The 15,576-nt window shown below is 40.1% G+C and overlaps 2 protein-coding genes and 4 non-coding genes across 6 annotated transcripts; 1 reads left to right on the top strand and 5 right to left on the bottom strand.

Annotated features, from left to right (window-relative positions):
• Positions 1 to 1,479: 1,479 nt before the first annotated feature.
• Positions 1,480 to 11,937, top strand: map2k1 (mitogen-activated protein kinase kinase 1). The gene is made up of 11 exons (XM_006789268.3): positions 1,480 to 1,759; positions 8,719 to 8,929; positions 9,239 to 9,385; positions 9,561 to 9,638; positions 9,774 to 9,825; positions 10,382 to 10,506; positions 10,662 to 10,869; positions 11,040 to 11,104; positions 11,229 to 11,287; positions 11,389 to 11,434; positions 11,510 to 11,937. Exons 1-11 carry the CDS (start codon positions 1,677 to 1,679, stop codon positions 11,621 to 11,623), a joined length of 1,188 nt encoding a protein of 395 aa, XP_006789331.1. The 5' UTR covers positions 1,480 to 1,676; the 3' UTR covers positions 11,624 to 11,937.
• A 15-nt stretch (positions 11,938 to 11,952) lies between these two features.
• rpl4 (ribosomal protein L4) lies at positions 11,953 to 15,447 on the bottom strand. Its single transcript, XM_087843145.1, has 10 exons — positions 15,334 to 15,447; positions 14,514 to 14,685; positions 14,319 to 14,425; positions 13,947 to 14,085; positions 13,531 to 13,655; positions 13,259 to 13,388; positions 12,770 to 12,926; positions 12,470 to 12,553; positions 12,165 to 12,285; positions 11,953 to 12,075 (listed from the first exon to the last, which is right to left on the bottom strand). The coding sequence occupies exons 1-10, from the start codon at positions 15,334 to 15,336 to the stop codon at positions 12,004 to 12,006; spliced, it is 1,110 nt and encodes a 369-aa protein (XP_087699271.1). The 5' UTR covers positions 15,337 to 15,447; the 3' UTR covers positions 11,953 to 12,003.
• On the bottom strand, positions 12,360 to 12,426 carry LOC118454082 (small nucleolar RNA SNORD18). Its single transcript, XR_004843598.1, has one exon. It is a non-coding gene; the product is annotated as a small nucleolar RNA SNORD18 (small nucleolar RNA).
• On the bottom strand, positions 12,632 to 12,702 carry LOC118454080 (small nucleolar RNA SNORD18). Its single transcript, XR_004843597.1, has one exon. It is a non-coding gene; the product is annotated as a small nucleolar RNA SNORD18 (small nucleolar RNA).
• Positions 13,742 to 13,840, bottom strand: LOC118453485 (small nucleolar RNA SNORD16). The gene has a single exon (XR_004843332.1). It is a non-coding gene; the product is annotated as a small nucleolar RNA SNORD16 (small nucleolar RNA).
• On the bottom strand, positions 14,145 to 14,243 carry LOC148101983 (small nucleolar RNA SNORD16). Its single transcript, XR_015719381.1, has one exon. It is a non-coding gene; the product is annotated as a small nucleolar RNA SNORD16 (small nucleolar RNA).
• Positions 15,448 to 15,576: the final 129 nt, after the last annotated feature.

A 15,576-nucleotide genomic window follows, 5' to 3' on the forward strand; every position in this document is an offset into this window, starting at 1 on the left:
ATGATTGCTCTATTAGTTATTTTTAACCCTCTCAAGGCAGGCGTTGCAGATTTGCAACAGTTAAAAGCTAACAACCTGATTACCCCACATACATATTTTATGAGTTTTTTTACTCAGAAGTACCACTGCAGGTATTCTTTTGTGCATTAGCAACAAAAACTTAATTTGAGCCTGAGAGGGTTAATGCTGATTTTGCATGCCTGTCACATTTAATCTTTAGCATTAGTGGTCCTTCATCAATGGTTCTTTTACAGTCTCCCATTTTCTCAGGATGTTGTTTACCATTTCCTCTACTTTTTCATCAGCACTGTGTTGCATTTGGGTGGTCTGATTCATTCGGTTGGTTTACTTCATCGCTCTGCTCATTTTCCTCAGCACTTAATGCTGCAACATTGTTTTCGTGGTGATTCACATCTCTTCCCCGCTCTTGAGATGTTTTTATCTTTTATCCTTTGAATTTCAGTCTCTGTCAGCCTCGTTTTTAATAACGTCCCTTCTGTTGTTCGCAAGGTCATTAGTGGTCATACGAGGTCTTGAAATACACTTCCATCACATATTTTTACTTTTTCTGTCACCATTCTAGTTCTAGCTGGTTTTCGATGGTTTTCAGAGAGTCCATTTTATGGGCCCTCATAAGCATCATAGTTATTGCTTAGTGGGGTGATTGTCATTTGCTTGCTTGTTAGAGTTTGTTCTAGTAGCAGACTGTGTGGCTCCCTGTGGAGGAAAGCAGTCCTTGTTTATGTTATGGTAATCTATAGGTTTTTATGCCATTTTGGACAATGATAGTCAGAGCCTCTGTATCCAGAGGCTACATTTCCCAGTAAAAATCACTGGGTATTACCATTATTATTATTATTATTATTATTATTATTATTGTTGTTGTTGTTGTTGTTATTATTATTATTATTAAAAGGATGTGAGCTAATGGTCCTAAAAGTGGACCTATTATCTTTTTACTTATTTTCTTTCATTGTTATGTCATATTTTTCCATATTTAACATTGGCCATGTTAAATGTGGTTGAAGTTTCAAATAAAGAGGTCAGTTTATGTATGAGTAATCCCTGTGAGCCAAAAGCTCAGATTTCAGACTTCTTTAAGTGCTCAGTTTCAGATAATTTATGTCAGTGAGAGTTTAAAGCCCTTAAACACAATTGTTGTTCAAACTTTCAGTATAGGAGGGGCAGCCAATCCGAAGAAAGAGGCTAAAGTGATTTGTTTTAGGATGAAGCCAGTGACGGCATTTCTTATAAATGAAGATTTTTTTTTTAAATGCAAAGCTACTCTAGTTTTGGCTAATAGGCTCCTTTTAGTGACCGCCTTCCCGTTCGTTCAAAGTTTAAACGAAACTTTAGGTAACAGCATGGTAATACCGCCTATCACCAGCAGAGGGAGAGCTGCAACAAGCCCAGCCACGCTTTCCGGAAGACCAATGAAAATATTTTGTGACGTTTCATTCACCTCCACCCATTAAGAAGAAATCAGCTGCTCAGCCTTGCAGCGCATTACAACCCTTGCCTGTTTCTTCTCCTGTCAGTCAGTGCCGATAAACAGTGTCTTCTTAATATCAGAGACCCCTTCCGTATCGGGCTTCCGTCTACACTGCTGCAGCTCGTGTGTTGATTTGTTGTTGTTGTTATTTTTTTTGTACACCAGCTTGTTTCTTGCACGTAACATGCAGAAGAGAAGGAAGCCTGAGCCGATCCAACTCAACCCCATCCCTGATGGAAACACTATCAACGGCAGCGGAGCCACAGAGTGAGTGTCAATATTAATCTGCTTCTGATATTCAGATAGGGGAATGTAGTGCACAGATACCTGCTTTCTGATATATAACCTAATATATGTTGGATTCAGTATGACAGCAGCCAATACCGTGTGTGTGTGCTCGACTACTCTGCACCAAGTATTTGTGTGGGTTCCTGAAACCTTGTCCTCTACTGCAACTATTGATCATTTGCATTGTTATCAGTTGCTGTACTGAGAAAATGAAATATTTTTTTTAAAATCTGAAAAGTTACTGACACGTTAACCATTGACCATTCCTCAAATAGCTTATGTGGTTTGGGTTGCATGTAGCATTTTTATAGGCTACAGCATTGATTGATTAATTCTTTAGATTTACTCTTCGAGCACAATCCAAGACACAGAGATACTCCGTTCACACTGAAATAAAACAGGGAATAAACAGAGGTTGCTCACATTGATAATGTTTGGCTCTAAAAAAATGCTTGAACAGTTATTAAAACAGACACTAAATCATAATTCAGTACACTACATGATAACTGGACTATTTGTTGCACACTAATCAGCTATCAAACAGTTAAAGAAGTTGAATTTTTAATGATGTAAAATGGAGAAAACTGGAAACTTATTTCACTTTATCATTTCAAGCGCTAAGTAGCTGTCAAAGTCCTCGTGATTTCATTCATTTTCCCGTTTTACTCATGCCGCAGGTCATTTTCACAAATTATCATTGTTACTGTGTTTCTCATTATAATATTTATGTAACTTTTGGCTGTCAAGTCCTCTTTGTGGTGTCATAGATGGACAGGTCTCCGTGTTACTCTCACAGCCCACTTGGTGTGATTAGTCAGAGATGGAGCTTTCCAGCGAGGCAGCACACAGAATTATATTTCTGTCTGCTGAAGAAGTTCTGCAAAGGCCTGCTCCCACCACTGTTTGACAAAACACAGTAATGGAGACATAAAATTGTTTTGACATCCTCCTCTAGCCCTCAGTTTGCAGAGAAAAGCCCAGTGAGTCCTGCAACAAGCTGGATCAGTTGAGATGAGAATTACGTAACGTGTCATCGGTTATGATGGCTGCTTTTCTGATGCGTTGTAGAGTCTGAATATATTATTGTTTCGTTGTTAGAGCGCACATCTGAAGGCCATCTGTGTCTTTCGCAATGAATTATGACACTGAGTCACATTTGAATACCATTTTGCATTAAGTAATGGTAATTTTAAAGAAACAAGAACGATTTTTTTAATGTGTCCACTAGTCCACCACATTAACATTTACAAAATACAAAAAACAGGAAGAAATATACTTTTAGTTAGCTTTTAGTAAGATAAAAATTAGAGTAGTAGAAATGTAAAAGTGACGCCAAAAGTCAATGACATGATATTTGGATACAAACTATAATGTGGTATTTAAAATCCCCATAAACCAGTATCATTTCTTAACTGTTCCCAGTACAAATGAATTTGTAGCATAGCTTGAAAGGTGAAATATATTTTATAAAAGTTTGACCAGTAAGAAACATAGTTTTAAAAATAGCTCTACAGATCACTAGTATCACTTTGACCTTCGGATTAATCTATTGACCTTGGAGAGGTCAAAGGTTATAAGTGACCTATTTAAAATCTTTACACAGTATATACAATACACTCTATATGTTGACAATACATGTCACTCATGTCACAAGTGTAAAACTTGTAGGACTTTTTGTCAGTTTTTGCCCAACAAATCATTTGGTTGACCTTGAAGACCTTGGTGGATGTAAGCCAAACTTGAATGGATTGTTAACATGACCCCACTCTACACCTCTACAAAGTTTGATCAGAATTCATTCAAAACCTTTTGAGTTCTCGTGTTTATTGATACAAGAAATGATACATGTAAATGCTACCAAAAATAGAACTGCCTCTTCTGATTTTTAAAGATTCAGTTTAGCTTTAGCCAAGGGCAGATGTTTGACTTTAGCTTGCATTAGATGGAAAGTCTACTTCTCAGCTTCTCACCATTAAAATATATATCAGCTGATAATCATGTACATGTAATTCCTGTGAACCTAAAGCTAAGGCTGCTGCAGACATTTTGTTTTACATTCCTTTCGCCTGGTTGATGTCAGTAAGGCAGGAATGTCCTTATATGGGCACAGAAAGGGCCCAAGAATCACCAGATTCTGAACCATTGGACTTGGAAATTTTTCTTCAGTGCTCTACTTAAGAGTTATCTGCACGTTCTAGAGCTTGATCAAATACTTTCTCTGTTGCGAAGGAGTGCTAAAAGAGAAAGAAAGAAGGAAAACTGTTTATTTATTTATACTTTCTTGTGACATCAAAATGAGCCCAATGCTTATTGAGTAACTCTGTTGAAATCTGTTGTGCTGTGGATGTTGTCGCTGTCTGCTCTGTTCTGGATCCGATTTTGAGCTCCAACGTGTATGCAAGAATGTGAAAAGTGGACATTTTGTAGGTTTTGTATGTTGGTTTCAGAATCTCTACATGACTGGTCAAGCAGGAGAAGAACAGCCAATCAAAACAAAGTGGGCTTTTAGAAAGAGGGGCTTTAAAGGGACTGGAGCTAAAATGTCTTTTTCTAGACTGTGAATGAAGTGAGGAGATGCATGAAGGGCTGGTATACGATGAAAGGGGATTATATTGAATAGTGAATTGTGCAAAGCTGTAGTAGAGTTAAAGTATGACGTTTAGGTACAGTGGTTAGCACTGTTGCCTCGCAGCACATGAATCTTGCAATTGGCTTCCTTTTTAGAGTTTGAATGTTTTCCCTGTGCTTGCATGGATTTCTTTTGGGTCCTCTTTCCAAAGATCAATTGGTGATTCTAAATTGGCCGTGGATGTGCATGAAGTGCTGTATGAATATGTGGCTAATGTGTGACTTGGATGGTGTGTAAGACAGGAAAAGCACAAAAAATACTGAATGCATAAAAACATGGAGCTTGAAGTGAGCACAACAGATCAACTTTCAGGACTTAAAGTAATCCATGTTGGATTGGGGTGCTGACAATGTTAAACAGATGAGCTGTGCCTCTACTTTGTTCATTAGGAGCTATTGATGATGACATAATGTTTGGCGAGAGCCGAGCACATTCCTGCTGCTGCTGGCCGGGCTCTAATGGACTAAAGAGCAACATGTTGGGATGAGGCAACAATCAGGAATTCTGAATCACTGTGGTTTTTTTTGTTTGTTTGTTTTTGAATGAGGGTTCCTGTGTCCTCTGTCATGTGAGAAGGTGTTATACTGTGGCACTGCTGACATATAGTGACTGCTGTTACTCAAGTCCTCTTTTCCATAAAAACACAGTTCTGTTTGAGTTCAGCTGGCTGAGGGTTTAAGGAAAAGCTAAACCAGTTTCAATCCAGTGATGGTAGATGGTGGGTTTGTGATAACAAATGTTGTTCATGTTACCAATATCAGGAGTTTGTCACACTTAAATGTTTCAGATCATCAAATAAATATAAATACTAGACAAATGTAACACAAGTAAAGTTTCTAAAATGAGGGTGTTTATCTATTCAGATGTGCTAGGAAATAATTGCAGTGTGCATTAGATACACCATTTCAGCTGCTTGTTAACACAACTATCTAATAAGCCAATCCTCATTGCATTTAGGCATGAAGACATGAGCAAGAGTACAAGCTGAAGTTCAAACTGAGCATCAGAAAGTGGACAGTGATTTAAGTGACTTTGAACGTTGCATGGTTGTTGATGCCAGATGGGTTGGCAACAACCATATCCATAGAGTTTACAGAGAATGGTTTTGAAAAGAGAAAAATATTCAGTGAGCAGCAGTTATCTACACTCCCTTGTTAATATTAGATATCAGAAGAAAATACCTCAACCAGTCTTTACAACCCAGGTATGCAGAAGAGCATCTCTGAGCACACAACACATCAAACCCTACGACAGCAGAAGACCACACTCGGTGGTAACTCCTCTCAGCTAAGAACAGGAAATTAAAGCTACACTCGGCATGGACAAAAGAAGATTGGAAAAATGTTTCCTGATCCTGATGAGTCACGATTTGTGCTGCAACATTCGGATGGCAGAATTTTGTGCAAACAACATGAAAGGATGGATCCGCTCTGCGTTGTAGCAACAATTCAGACTTCTGTTGCTATAATGTTGTGAGAGATATTTGCTTGGCACACCTTGGGCCGCTCTGTACCAAAACGAGCATAATAATATCATGGCCCTGAAATCAAACAGCCAAATGAATTTCAACCGTCATTGATTTCAATATTTACATTTATGATTTAGTTACCGTGTATCATAATGAAAATAGATGGTATAAAAATGTCAGAAAGAGACATTTCCAGAAATCTATTCTCGTAATGTATTGGCGTTGTAGCCGTAAGTAAGAAAACCCACCAGCTGTTTTGAACAGAAGGGGAAGAAAAGGCTCATGTTTCAAAGCGCTCATTTAAATTAGCACATTATTCTGGGTAATTTGCAACACGACACAAGATGATTGGATGCTGACACTGGAGAGCAAATATGTTGCATAATGGTTGTGGATGAGCTTAATCCAATCGATGAGCCTCTTACTGAAACCAGACCATTGCACTCTTGTGAAAAAGGACAACCATTCCAGCACGCCAAATGCCTTTTCAGCATGAAATGGCTGCAAGCCATTGGAGAACTGCAATGAGTGGCCCATAAGGATGGAATATTATCAGGGGAGAGCTGAGAACAAATACAAACAGCTTGTTTTGGATAGACCCTTATACTTCATCTTGGATAAGCTACTGCCATCACATAGGTAAAAACCTCTCTAAGGTTCTGGGAAACTCAATTATTGATGAATATTGACAGCAGCCATAGTTTGTGGCTCTTTTTTTATAATTTATTTATTTAACATATTGCTTACTATATGCTTTTTTATTAGAGAGCAACAGATACTCAGTTTTCAATTACAGTAAAAAAAAAAAAAAGGTTTTCTGAGGAACTCATCCTGGTTTTAATTCCTCCAACAGTAAGTGATTGACACTTGATACAAAATACTGTAATTCTCCCATCTGTTACATTTACTGTGCACCAGGTTCAGCTACCCGTGCTACAGGTTTCTTGAATTGTAATCTTTACAGGGCACCTATGTTTACACATCCGGTAATTTTGCGTAGTCTCTTAACGTACCTGCACATGATGCAATGCTTAGAAAAGAGAAACACTCGGGGGAGATACAGAATGTAAACAGATGGAAACAGCTGTAGCTTCAACAGCAACCATTTTTCAAATAATAGTTTAAAAGAGACCGTTCAATCGCATATCAATTTTTAATAAAATTTTGGTTCTGCAGAGCTGTGTTGAACTATTCTTTGAAAAAAAAATCTAAGCAACACATGTTGAAGTAATAAGTAGCTGAATACCTCTTTGGCTGAAGCCGTAAACCAAAACCTGATAGATAAACGTGTGTCTCACAGATTCTCATTTATTAAAAATGCATTTTCTTTAACTTGCTTGATGTCAAGGTGTAGAGTTATTGTGCTTCTCACATTCGAGTTCTGCTGGATGTCCTTGTTCTTTAGTGCGGATGGAGCTCAAAAGGCCAGCGTCGTGCTCACTTCTTCCTGCACCTGGAAGGGAGAGGGCCTGCAGTGTGGCGCTACTGTAGTCCCTCCCTCGTACATTGTGTAGAGTGTTTCAGGCTTCTCATCCTCCTCCACCTCCAGCTCTTGTCGACAAAACGCCCACGCCACCCACAGCCAGCTCAAACTCGGCACCTCGTCTCCATGGATATGCAGGCCTACTGTCAAAAATAAAACCACTTAACCCTCTCTTTGCTGTGCGGAGCTTTGCAGGGAGAAGAGCTGCTCTCCAGTGAGTCGTTATTAAGTTTAAAAAAAAAAGATGAGGAATAAAAAGCTTAATTACCACTAAGACTGATGAAGATCTTCTCATCAACACATAGTCGTATTGTCACAAAAATCTGGTAGGCTGGCAATGAAATAATTAATTTAAATGATTTTCTCTTAGCTGAATGAAGACAGCAGCACATATGAATCATACATGCTTTTGTTTGATACTTTAATCATTTGCAGCGTAAACAATTAAATTGCTAATTTTTAACATTCACAGGCCAAATGTTTGACACTAATAACAGGACATCTCTGTGGTCTTCACAGCAGCTTCCAGCTAGTACTTTTTAAAGTCTTAGAGTGGCTGTGCGTGGCGGTGTGGACAGTGTTTTGAGGCAGTTGAGTGGGAGGTCAAAGGGCAGCAGATCAGCAGAGTTCACTAGACAATTAGTTTCTCAAGGAAAGATTGTTTAAAGCTTTCTCACACTGGGATCTGAAAAGGGATAATAAAGCACACCCAGCTCTCTCTGCTGGCTCCCTCTTTGTTTAACATTATTCCTGAGGAATGTGCAGGAGTACTACACTTAGCTCAGTCTTATCTCTGAGGATGACATAATAGATGCAGTAGGTCTGGATGAGGAGTATGTGGATATCTGTGGTGAGCAGATCCCAGCAAGCTGAATGTGGGGGAGTGAGTGTGACAAGGAGAAAAACCTTACTAATGTTGAACGGTAGTTTGAAATCTAGATATATCTAACTTGAAGAAACACAATCTATGGAGCAACCATACTATATTTATAATATTTATGGATATTAAAGTTTATTTTTATGGCCTTGTGTTTTTGTACACTGCTCTGCTGGCTCTTTTCTGTTGCACTAACTATTAAAAGTTTGGACTGGTAATCAAATTTGACTTGCCATAAGTCGGTATCCATGGATTGGAAACACCTTTTTGAGTCACACATTTCTTGGGAGACTCACAAATTCAGACTTTTGGAGCTCAAACCAATCATGTGAGATGAAAGCATGAGGAATGAAAATAGTGGGACCACCGGGTCATTGATATCTAATGAGAGGAGATCTGACAGTTTAGTCTCTGAACTGAATACAATAATAATTCACGTTTCTCATCGTCGTCTGTCTTTCATTACTTCACTCTTAACAAGAACAAACTTGGAGGCACTGCAGAAAAAACTAGAGGAGCTTGAGTTGGATGAGCAGCAGCGGAAACGCTTGGAGGCCTTTCTGACACAGAAGCAGAAAGTGGGAGAGCTGAAGGACGATGACTTTGAGAAGATCTGCGAGCTCGGTGCCGGCAATGGAGGAGTTGTCTTTAAGGTTTCCCACCGACCCTCGGGTCTGATTATGGCAAGGAAGGTAAGCTGCAGCACAGCTGTCTGAAAGCTATTTTTTTTACTCCAGTATGTCCAAGAGGCATCATTACTCCAGTGTTTGTGCACAGCCTTAAATGTGGGTTAATGGGACAGCAGACCGTCCGAAAACCCAAGTGCTGCTGTTAAAAATCGTCCCCTAGCTGAAACAAGATGTGCTTCAATATTAAATCTTTTTCCTTAATGATCATTTTTGGTCATAAAGCATGTTCTTGTCTATGCTTGTGTTGTCTAGCATTTGTCTTCTCTGTGTTACGGAAGCATAATTAAAAACATGAGCCCTGCTGTGTTCCAGCTGATCCACCTTGAGATTAAACCAGCCATCAGGAACCAGATCATTAGGGAGCTGCAGGTGCTACATGAGTGCAACTCCCCATATATTGTGGGCTTCTACGGGGCTTTCTACAGCGATGGGGAAATCAGCATCTGCATGGAGCATATGGTATAGTTTATTAATGTTATGCTTGCCAGTGTTTTCCCCGTAGTGTTTTTGCTTTCTTTTACAGACTATACTGAAAGTTGTTAGGTATTTCTTGCCCTCCATTTACAGCCTGGTTGGTATGGGAACAAGCTATTTTTGATAAAATGTGTTGTTTGTTCCCATCTGTTGTTCATAGGATGGTGGCTCCCTGGACCAATCACTGAAGAAAGCAGGCAAGATCCCAGAGCAGATCCTTGGCAAAGTCAGCATTGCTGTGGGTAGCTTTAATACCTCTCCCACTTATTTCATGCTCTGGCCGTCACACTAGAGCTAAGTTTCTTGTACTTCTTTGGCAGTACCAAATTATCTGTGCCTTTGCTGTGCTTTTATGCAATGTTTGTCTTTGCAGGTAATTAAAGGTCTTTCCTACCTGAGGGAGAAGCACAAGATCATGCACAGAGGTCTCTATTTCAATTAAATATAATTTAATTTTCTTGACCTGGCCTTTAAACGCATAAATACCTTTCCTTAGTTTTGCTATACATAAAGCCTAGATCAAATCATATGTCTGGCACTAGCAGAGAGGTGAAGATATGATTACATGGACGTCTGATTTGGTTTTTTTATTAGCCAGTATGTTTTTGTTATGTCTGAGGGGGAAGTTTAAAGCTCTTGTTTTTTGTGATAGTTACATTTGAACAGATTTTTTTTTCACTTTAACATTTCTTTCTGTCATATTGTGGTCATACTGGGTGTAAAAGCTTGTTTTCTAACATAGAAGTGGAGGCGTGACCTGACAGCAACACAGTGATCACCTACCTCTTGTTTTAATACAAACTTAGAATACAGTCAATCCCTATTTTAAGGCTCAGTTAAATCTTCGTTGTAGGGATGAAACTGTAAAACCAGTCAGCACAAGCAGCACAAAATGCCTGCAGCAGTTTGTTCTGTGCTGATGCTGCCTGTTGAAACACTTGCCCACTGTGTTCTTCTAAACACTGCGTGTCCCCCTTTCAGATGTCAAGCCTTCTAACATCCTAGTGAATTCCCGTGGTGAGATCAAGCTGTGTGACTTTGGAGTGAGCGGACAGCTTATAGACTCCATGGCCAACTCCTTTGTGGGCACTCGGTCGTACATGTCGGTCAGTTAAAATGGAAAACTCATCAGTAATCTGGCTGCAAGTTTACGTGTGCCACTTAACATAGCTGTCATTTACCTGCAGGTTTAGAAATGCAATAAAATAAGTAAAAGCTATACTACTGATAACTGACACTACTTGTGTTATGTGTTGTTTAGCCTGAGCGCTTACAAGGCACCCACTATTCTGTTCAGTCGGACATCTGGAGCATGGGTCTGTCACTGGTTGAAATGGCCATTGGACGCTTTCCTATTCCACCACCTGATGCTAAGGAGCTCGAACAGATTTTCGGCTTCCCAGTGGAAGGGGAGGCAGCCTCCAGTGATTCCTCCCCAAAGCCGCGGCCCCCTGGGCGACCTGGCAGCTGTAAGTCTGAGAAGGCTCTGCTTCTTGCTGTAACTCTGAAGTTACAGCAGCTTTATATCATTTCAAAAAGCTCTGATGAAATAGCTTAAATAAGTTACAGCATAGTCATTGAAGTAATTACACATCTAACCTACAAGGGGCTGATTATTTTGGTTCCACCCCCTTAACAGCATATGGCCCAGACAGCAGACCTCCGATGGCCATTTTTGAGCTTCTTGATTACATCGTTAATGAGGTGAGTTTACTGGATTTATCTACACATGCTGGTATGATGCAGATAGATGCTAGGCTACAGTGTATTAATGCCTTTAGGAGCAATTTAACACGATATTTGACTTACACAAACCTCTAAATTTCAGCCTCCACCAAAACTGCCTGCTGTATTTAGTTCTGAATTCCAGGACTTTGTTAATAAATGGTAGGTAGAAGACAGTTTTCTCTCACCTACACTGCACATAATCTTATGCCACCTAGTGGTGTTTCACGGAACTACACTAAGATGTTTTGTTTCCACTCCAGCTTGATTAAAAACCCAGCAGAGAGAGCAGACTTGAAACAGTTGATGGTAAGATTTGCACTCTTAATATTCACTTATTAAACTCCTTATCTCTATGCATCTAAAAGTTCTCCTTTTCTTCAGGTGCATCCTTTCATTAAAAACTCCGAAGCAGAGGAAGTTGACTTTGCTGGCTGGCTGTGCACCACCATTGGACTCAGTCAGCCTTTGACACCAACACATGGTACCATAATGTGAGGCCTGTTCTGCCTACAACACCCACATCAAAGTCTTCTAATGACTAATTTCTATTATTGGTATATAAAACTGTTTATACTGATTAAAGTGTACAAACCTAAATGCCAAGTGAAACTATGTATTGAACAAGTCTTTGGGCTACCTTGCAGGCCTTCCTGAAAAGCCATCTTTTTTCTAAAGATTTAATTTAATCTTGACAAATGCTGCTCTACCTGTGCTTGATATTCCTTTGTAACCCCAAGTCTTCACAGTGTAAAACCTTTGCTAGCTTATGTGGAATAAATAAGTCCTGTGAATAAAAAGTTTGAATGACAGGTCTGACTCATGCATTTGAAACAACTGATTTATTCATCACTGAACTCCAGTCTGTATGTATTGGTTTATGCCTTGGGCTTAGCAGGTGCACCCTTCTTTCCAGGCCTCTTCTTGGGTTTCAGCATCTTGGCCTTAATCTATGGTGAGAACAAAGAGGGGCTCTGAGTTACCATCAACAAATAGACATACAGTTTTTACTTTCATCGTTAACTGATCAGGCTCTTACCGCAGGGTCATGCTTGAGGATGGCATGACGTCTTGCTGTCTTGGCGTAAGGATTCAGTTTGAGCATTATGTTCAAATTCTTCAGAGGATTCTTCTTCAGAATTCTGCGGTTGAGCTTCTTGCTGTAATGACAATACAATCCACCCTTGAATATGTGAGCTTCTGCTTAACTACAACTTCAGTGAAACTTTCTGCATCACTCAGGACTTCCATATAATCAGGGTTCAGAAACACGGACCTGAAGTGGAAAATCATCATAGCTGGCAAATAAGACCTCGGGGGAAAACTACACTGAAAAATGCTTACTTGGGTGCACGAAGTGCTTTCTGGATCTCCTCACTCTTCAGAATCCTGGTCAGGTCTGTATTGGTCATCTTGTGCATTGGCAGGCTGAAGGAAGAAGAGTCAAGAATTAAAGTCCCTCGTGCATGAAGGCAAAAAAGTCGTATGATAAGTTTTATGTTGCTCAAACTCAGAACTTCATTAAATATCACATAGTTCAAAAACACGGACCATGAAGTGGAAGCTCATCACTGTTGTACACCAGCATGATACACTGCACTTGTACTTTTAGAGTGCATGCTCTCAAAATACTCAAATACTCACTTGTAGTCAACCTTCAGGGAGGCAGCCTTGCGCCATGTGCCGTACAGGTCATCCAGCTTGCGGAAAGCACTCTCGGTCCAGATGCAGAACCGTCCAACGTGACCACCGGGAGCGAGCCTCAAAAGGTTCAGTTTGTTCACGTTCAGCAGAGTGATGCCTGCAAAATGCAGCACAATCAAACATCTGCATGTTGATGAACCAATTATCTTAAAGCTATAGTGAGTTTTAAAGGGCAATTGACTTATTTAAGACTCAACTATGCTATAAACACTACAATTACAACTCATCAGTATTCAGGCAGACTTAAAGTTACACATGCATAAATGAAGAAAAGAGTTGAAAGCAAAGTTAGTTTTAGAATCTTGGTCATTTTATTCCATTTCATCCAATAGAATCATCCATTTTAACTATACCTTAATTAAATGTAAGAATCATAATATCCATTTTCTAACACCGTAATAAATTCTAAATTTTAAACGGGACATTTACCGGGGATATTTCTGAAGGCTTTGGTTAAGCCAGCATCTTGGTTATAGATAATGCACGGCCCTCTGCGCTGGATACGTCTGCGATTCCTCATCTTACCCTTACCGGCACGCATACGCTGAGAGGCATAGACCTGAGAAGAGCAAAGAAAACTCCATTATTAATAATTAAATGCTCCTAATGCCAACTCAAGAAGAAAAAAAAAAAGCATGATTTGACTTCGGAAGAACTACTGATGAAACTCAGTGTTCCTCAGTGTTTTGAGGTTACTGTACCTTCTTAATGTCATTCCAGGCTTTGAGCTTCTTCAGCAGCAGCACTGCCTCCTTGGTCTTCTTGTAGCCCTCAACTTTGTCTTCAACCACCAGTGGGACCTCAGGGATTTCCTCAATGCGGTGTCCTAAAAGGGAAGATTGTCTTTGACTGATTCTTAACAATGACAGAGAAAACTGCTAGGACTATCAAGGTTACAGCATTAACTACACTTGCTCAGATTTAAAGGACATCAATACTCTGTGACAGCTTAGAGACGGCAGGCAACCGTCACTGTTCACAAGCTCAGACGCAAATTACACCATCACAGCAAGTCAAATGTTGGGCTGAATCAAAAAGGGTTCCTTTTTGGTCAAAATATATTTCCATGCTGGTTTCTACCAATTCATGTCCCATTCAAACATCTTTTGGCTCTTACCTTTGGACATCACAAGTGCAGGAATGGCAGAGGCGGCCAGGGCAGAGCAGATAGCATAGCGCTTCTGGGGTACGTTGATCCTGCGGTGCCAGCGGCGCCAGGTTTTAGTGGGGGCAAACATACGACCACCACGACACATCTAGACCAAAGTCAAGGACCACTGACTTAAAACACTTAAGTAAGTAACTATTTTATACCTGCTCAGACTCAATGTTCATCAGCCATCTGCGCCAGCATATGACAGCAGGCATTCTGTCACTGGTCACAGAGTCAGACGCAAATTACACCATCACAGCAAGCCCACAGAATTAAGTTTGCCTCAGTATACATATTACAAAGTGGGAAAAACTCTTGTAATCATCAAGAGGATACGTTTCCAAAAGCACCCTGGCCAGAACGGTGAGTACCACCACCTCTCACACGAGGGATACGGGCCACAGCTCTTCCTGTACCCCAGGACTCTGCACTGGTCTGGTGGCCTAAAACACACATAACGCATAATCTATATTGTGTACATAACACTTTAATGAAACGTTTACTATATGCCAAGTACATTTATGCACTCACCTGCCAGTTCGCTGACTGCATAAGGCTGGCGGTTGTTCTTGCGCATGTTGGTGTGCACAAAATTCACCACATCAGGGCGAATAGGGGCCTTGAACACTGCAGGCATGACAACATTTTTGCCTGAGGATTCTCCTTTCTCGGAATACACCGAGATGAGGGGTCGGGCACAAGCCTGAGAAAGAAATAAACAATCGTTAGATGTATTCTGTCAGAGAAAGTTATGTAGGCAATTCAAGAGTCTGTAAACCTGTGTAGCATGTGTCTTTAAGACATCCAGGCATGTGACAGGAGAAAAACTACTAACTCATAATTCAGATTTAAAAGGCAGATTAATCTTGACGCAATTGCAGTTTCAATAAAATATCCCTGCTTTAACCGACACAATCAAAGTAAGGTTTCATTTAGCCAACATGAAATCTGCCTCGGTTAGCCTCAATTTAGCTCGTTTCTGCTAAGACGACTTGGCCAGGTTGTTTAAACGTAACATTAATTGTAAATAATAACGGCCGAATATAGCGCATGGATAAATTCAAATGACAGAAATAACCATCTAACTTTAGATGCCATCAAAGTACACAAGATCAGCCTTCAGTGATCTACCCCTGAAAGGACAGCCACACGTGTAACTTGTAGCCGCTCACTCAAAATGGCTCCTCGTGTTAGCTTTGCTAGCTAGGAGCGTTTCAATTTGCTGCTATACTGCATCGGAACCTATGATTTCCAAATTCACAAAACACGCGCTTGCTTGTTCAACACGAACAACAATATGAAGACTCGTGTATTATATCACGTTAGCCTTGAAAAACATGGAAATTCTCACCATTTTCGGTAGTTATTTTCGGCTCGCCGGGAACCACGCTCCTCACGGTATGGCGGCCACAGTAAAAAAGGAAGTTGGCGATTCACCCTACATGGTTTATGCCTCCGCTTTAAATCACCACTTCCGGTGTCAACATCGTCGTGACAAGTCCTTTGTATAACTTCATAAAACGAGCACAGGAAAAGGAAAACGAATACACAGCATAAATAATATAGCATGTTTAATTTGTCAGTGCTTAGCATG

Source organism: Neolamprologus brichardi, chromosome 7 (assembly GCF_056152115.1).
Source record: "Neolamprologus brichardi isolate AB-2024 chromosome 7, ASM5615211v1, whole genome shotgun sequence".
Classification (NCBI taxonomy): domain Eukaryota; kingdom Metazoa; phylum Chordata; class Actinopteri; order Cichliformes; family Cichlidae; genus Neolamprologus; species Neolamprologus brichardi.

Bases quoted from the DNA above. Each gene is read 5' to 3' on its own strand.
- map2k1 (XM_006789268.3), top strand. From the start codon at position 1,677: ATGCAGAAGAGAAGGAAGCCTGAGCCGATCCAACTCAACCCCATCCCT. The intron at 9,386-9,560 runs GTATAGTTTATT...TGTTGTTCATAG, and splicing joins GCATCTGCATGGAGCATATG to GATGGTGGCTCCCTGGACCA. The intron at 11,435-11,509 runs GTAAGATTTGCA...CCTTTTCTTCAG, and splicing joins CAGACTTGAAACAGTTGATG to GTGCATCCTTTCATTAAAAA.
- rpl4 (XM_087843145.1), bottom strand. The intron at 12,286-12,469 runs GTAAGCATTTTT...TTGTCATTACAG, and splicing joins AAAGCACTTCGTGCACCCAA to CAAGAAGCTCAACCGCAGAA. The intron at 12,076-12,164 runs GTAAGAGCCTGA...TTCTCACCATAG, and splicing joins TCCTCAAGCATGACCCTGCG to ATTAAGGCCAAGATGCTGAA.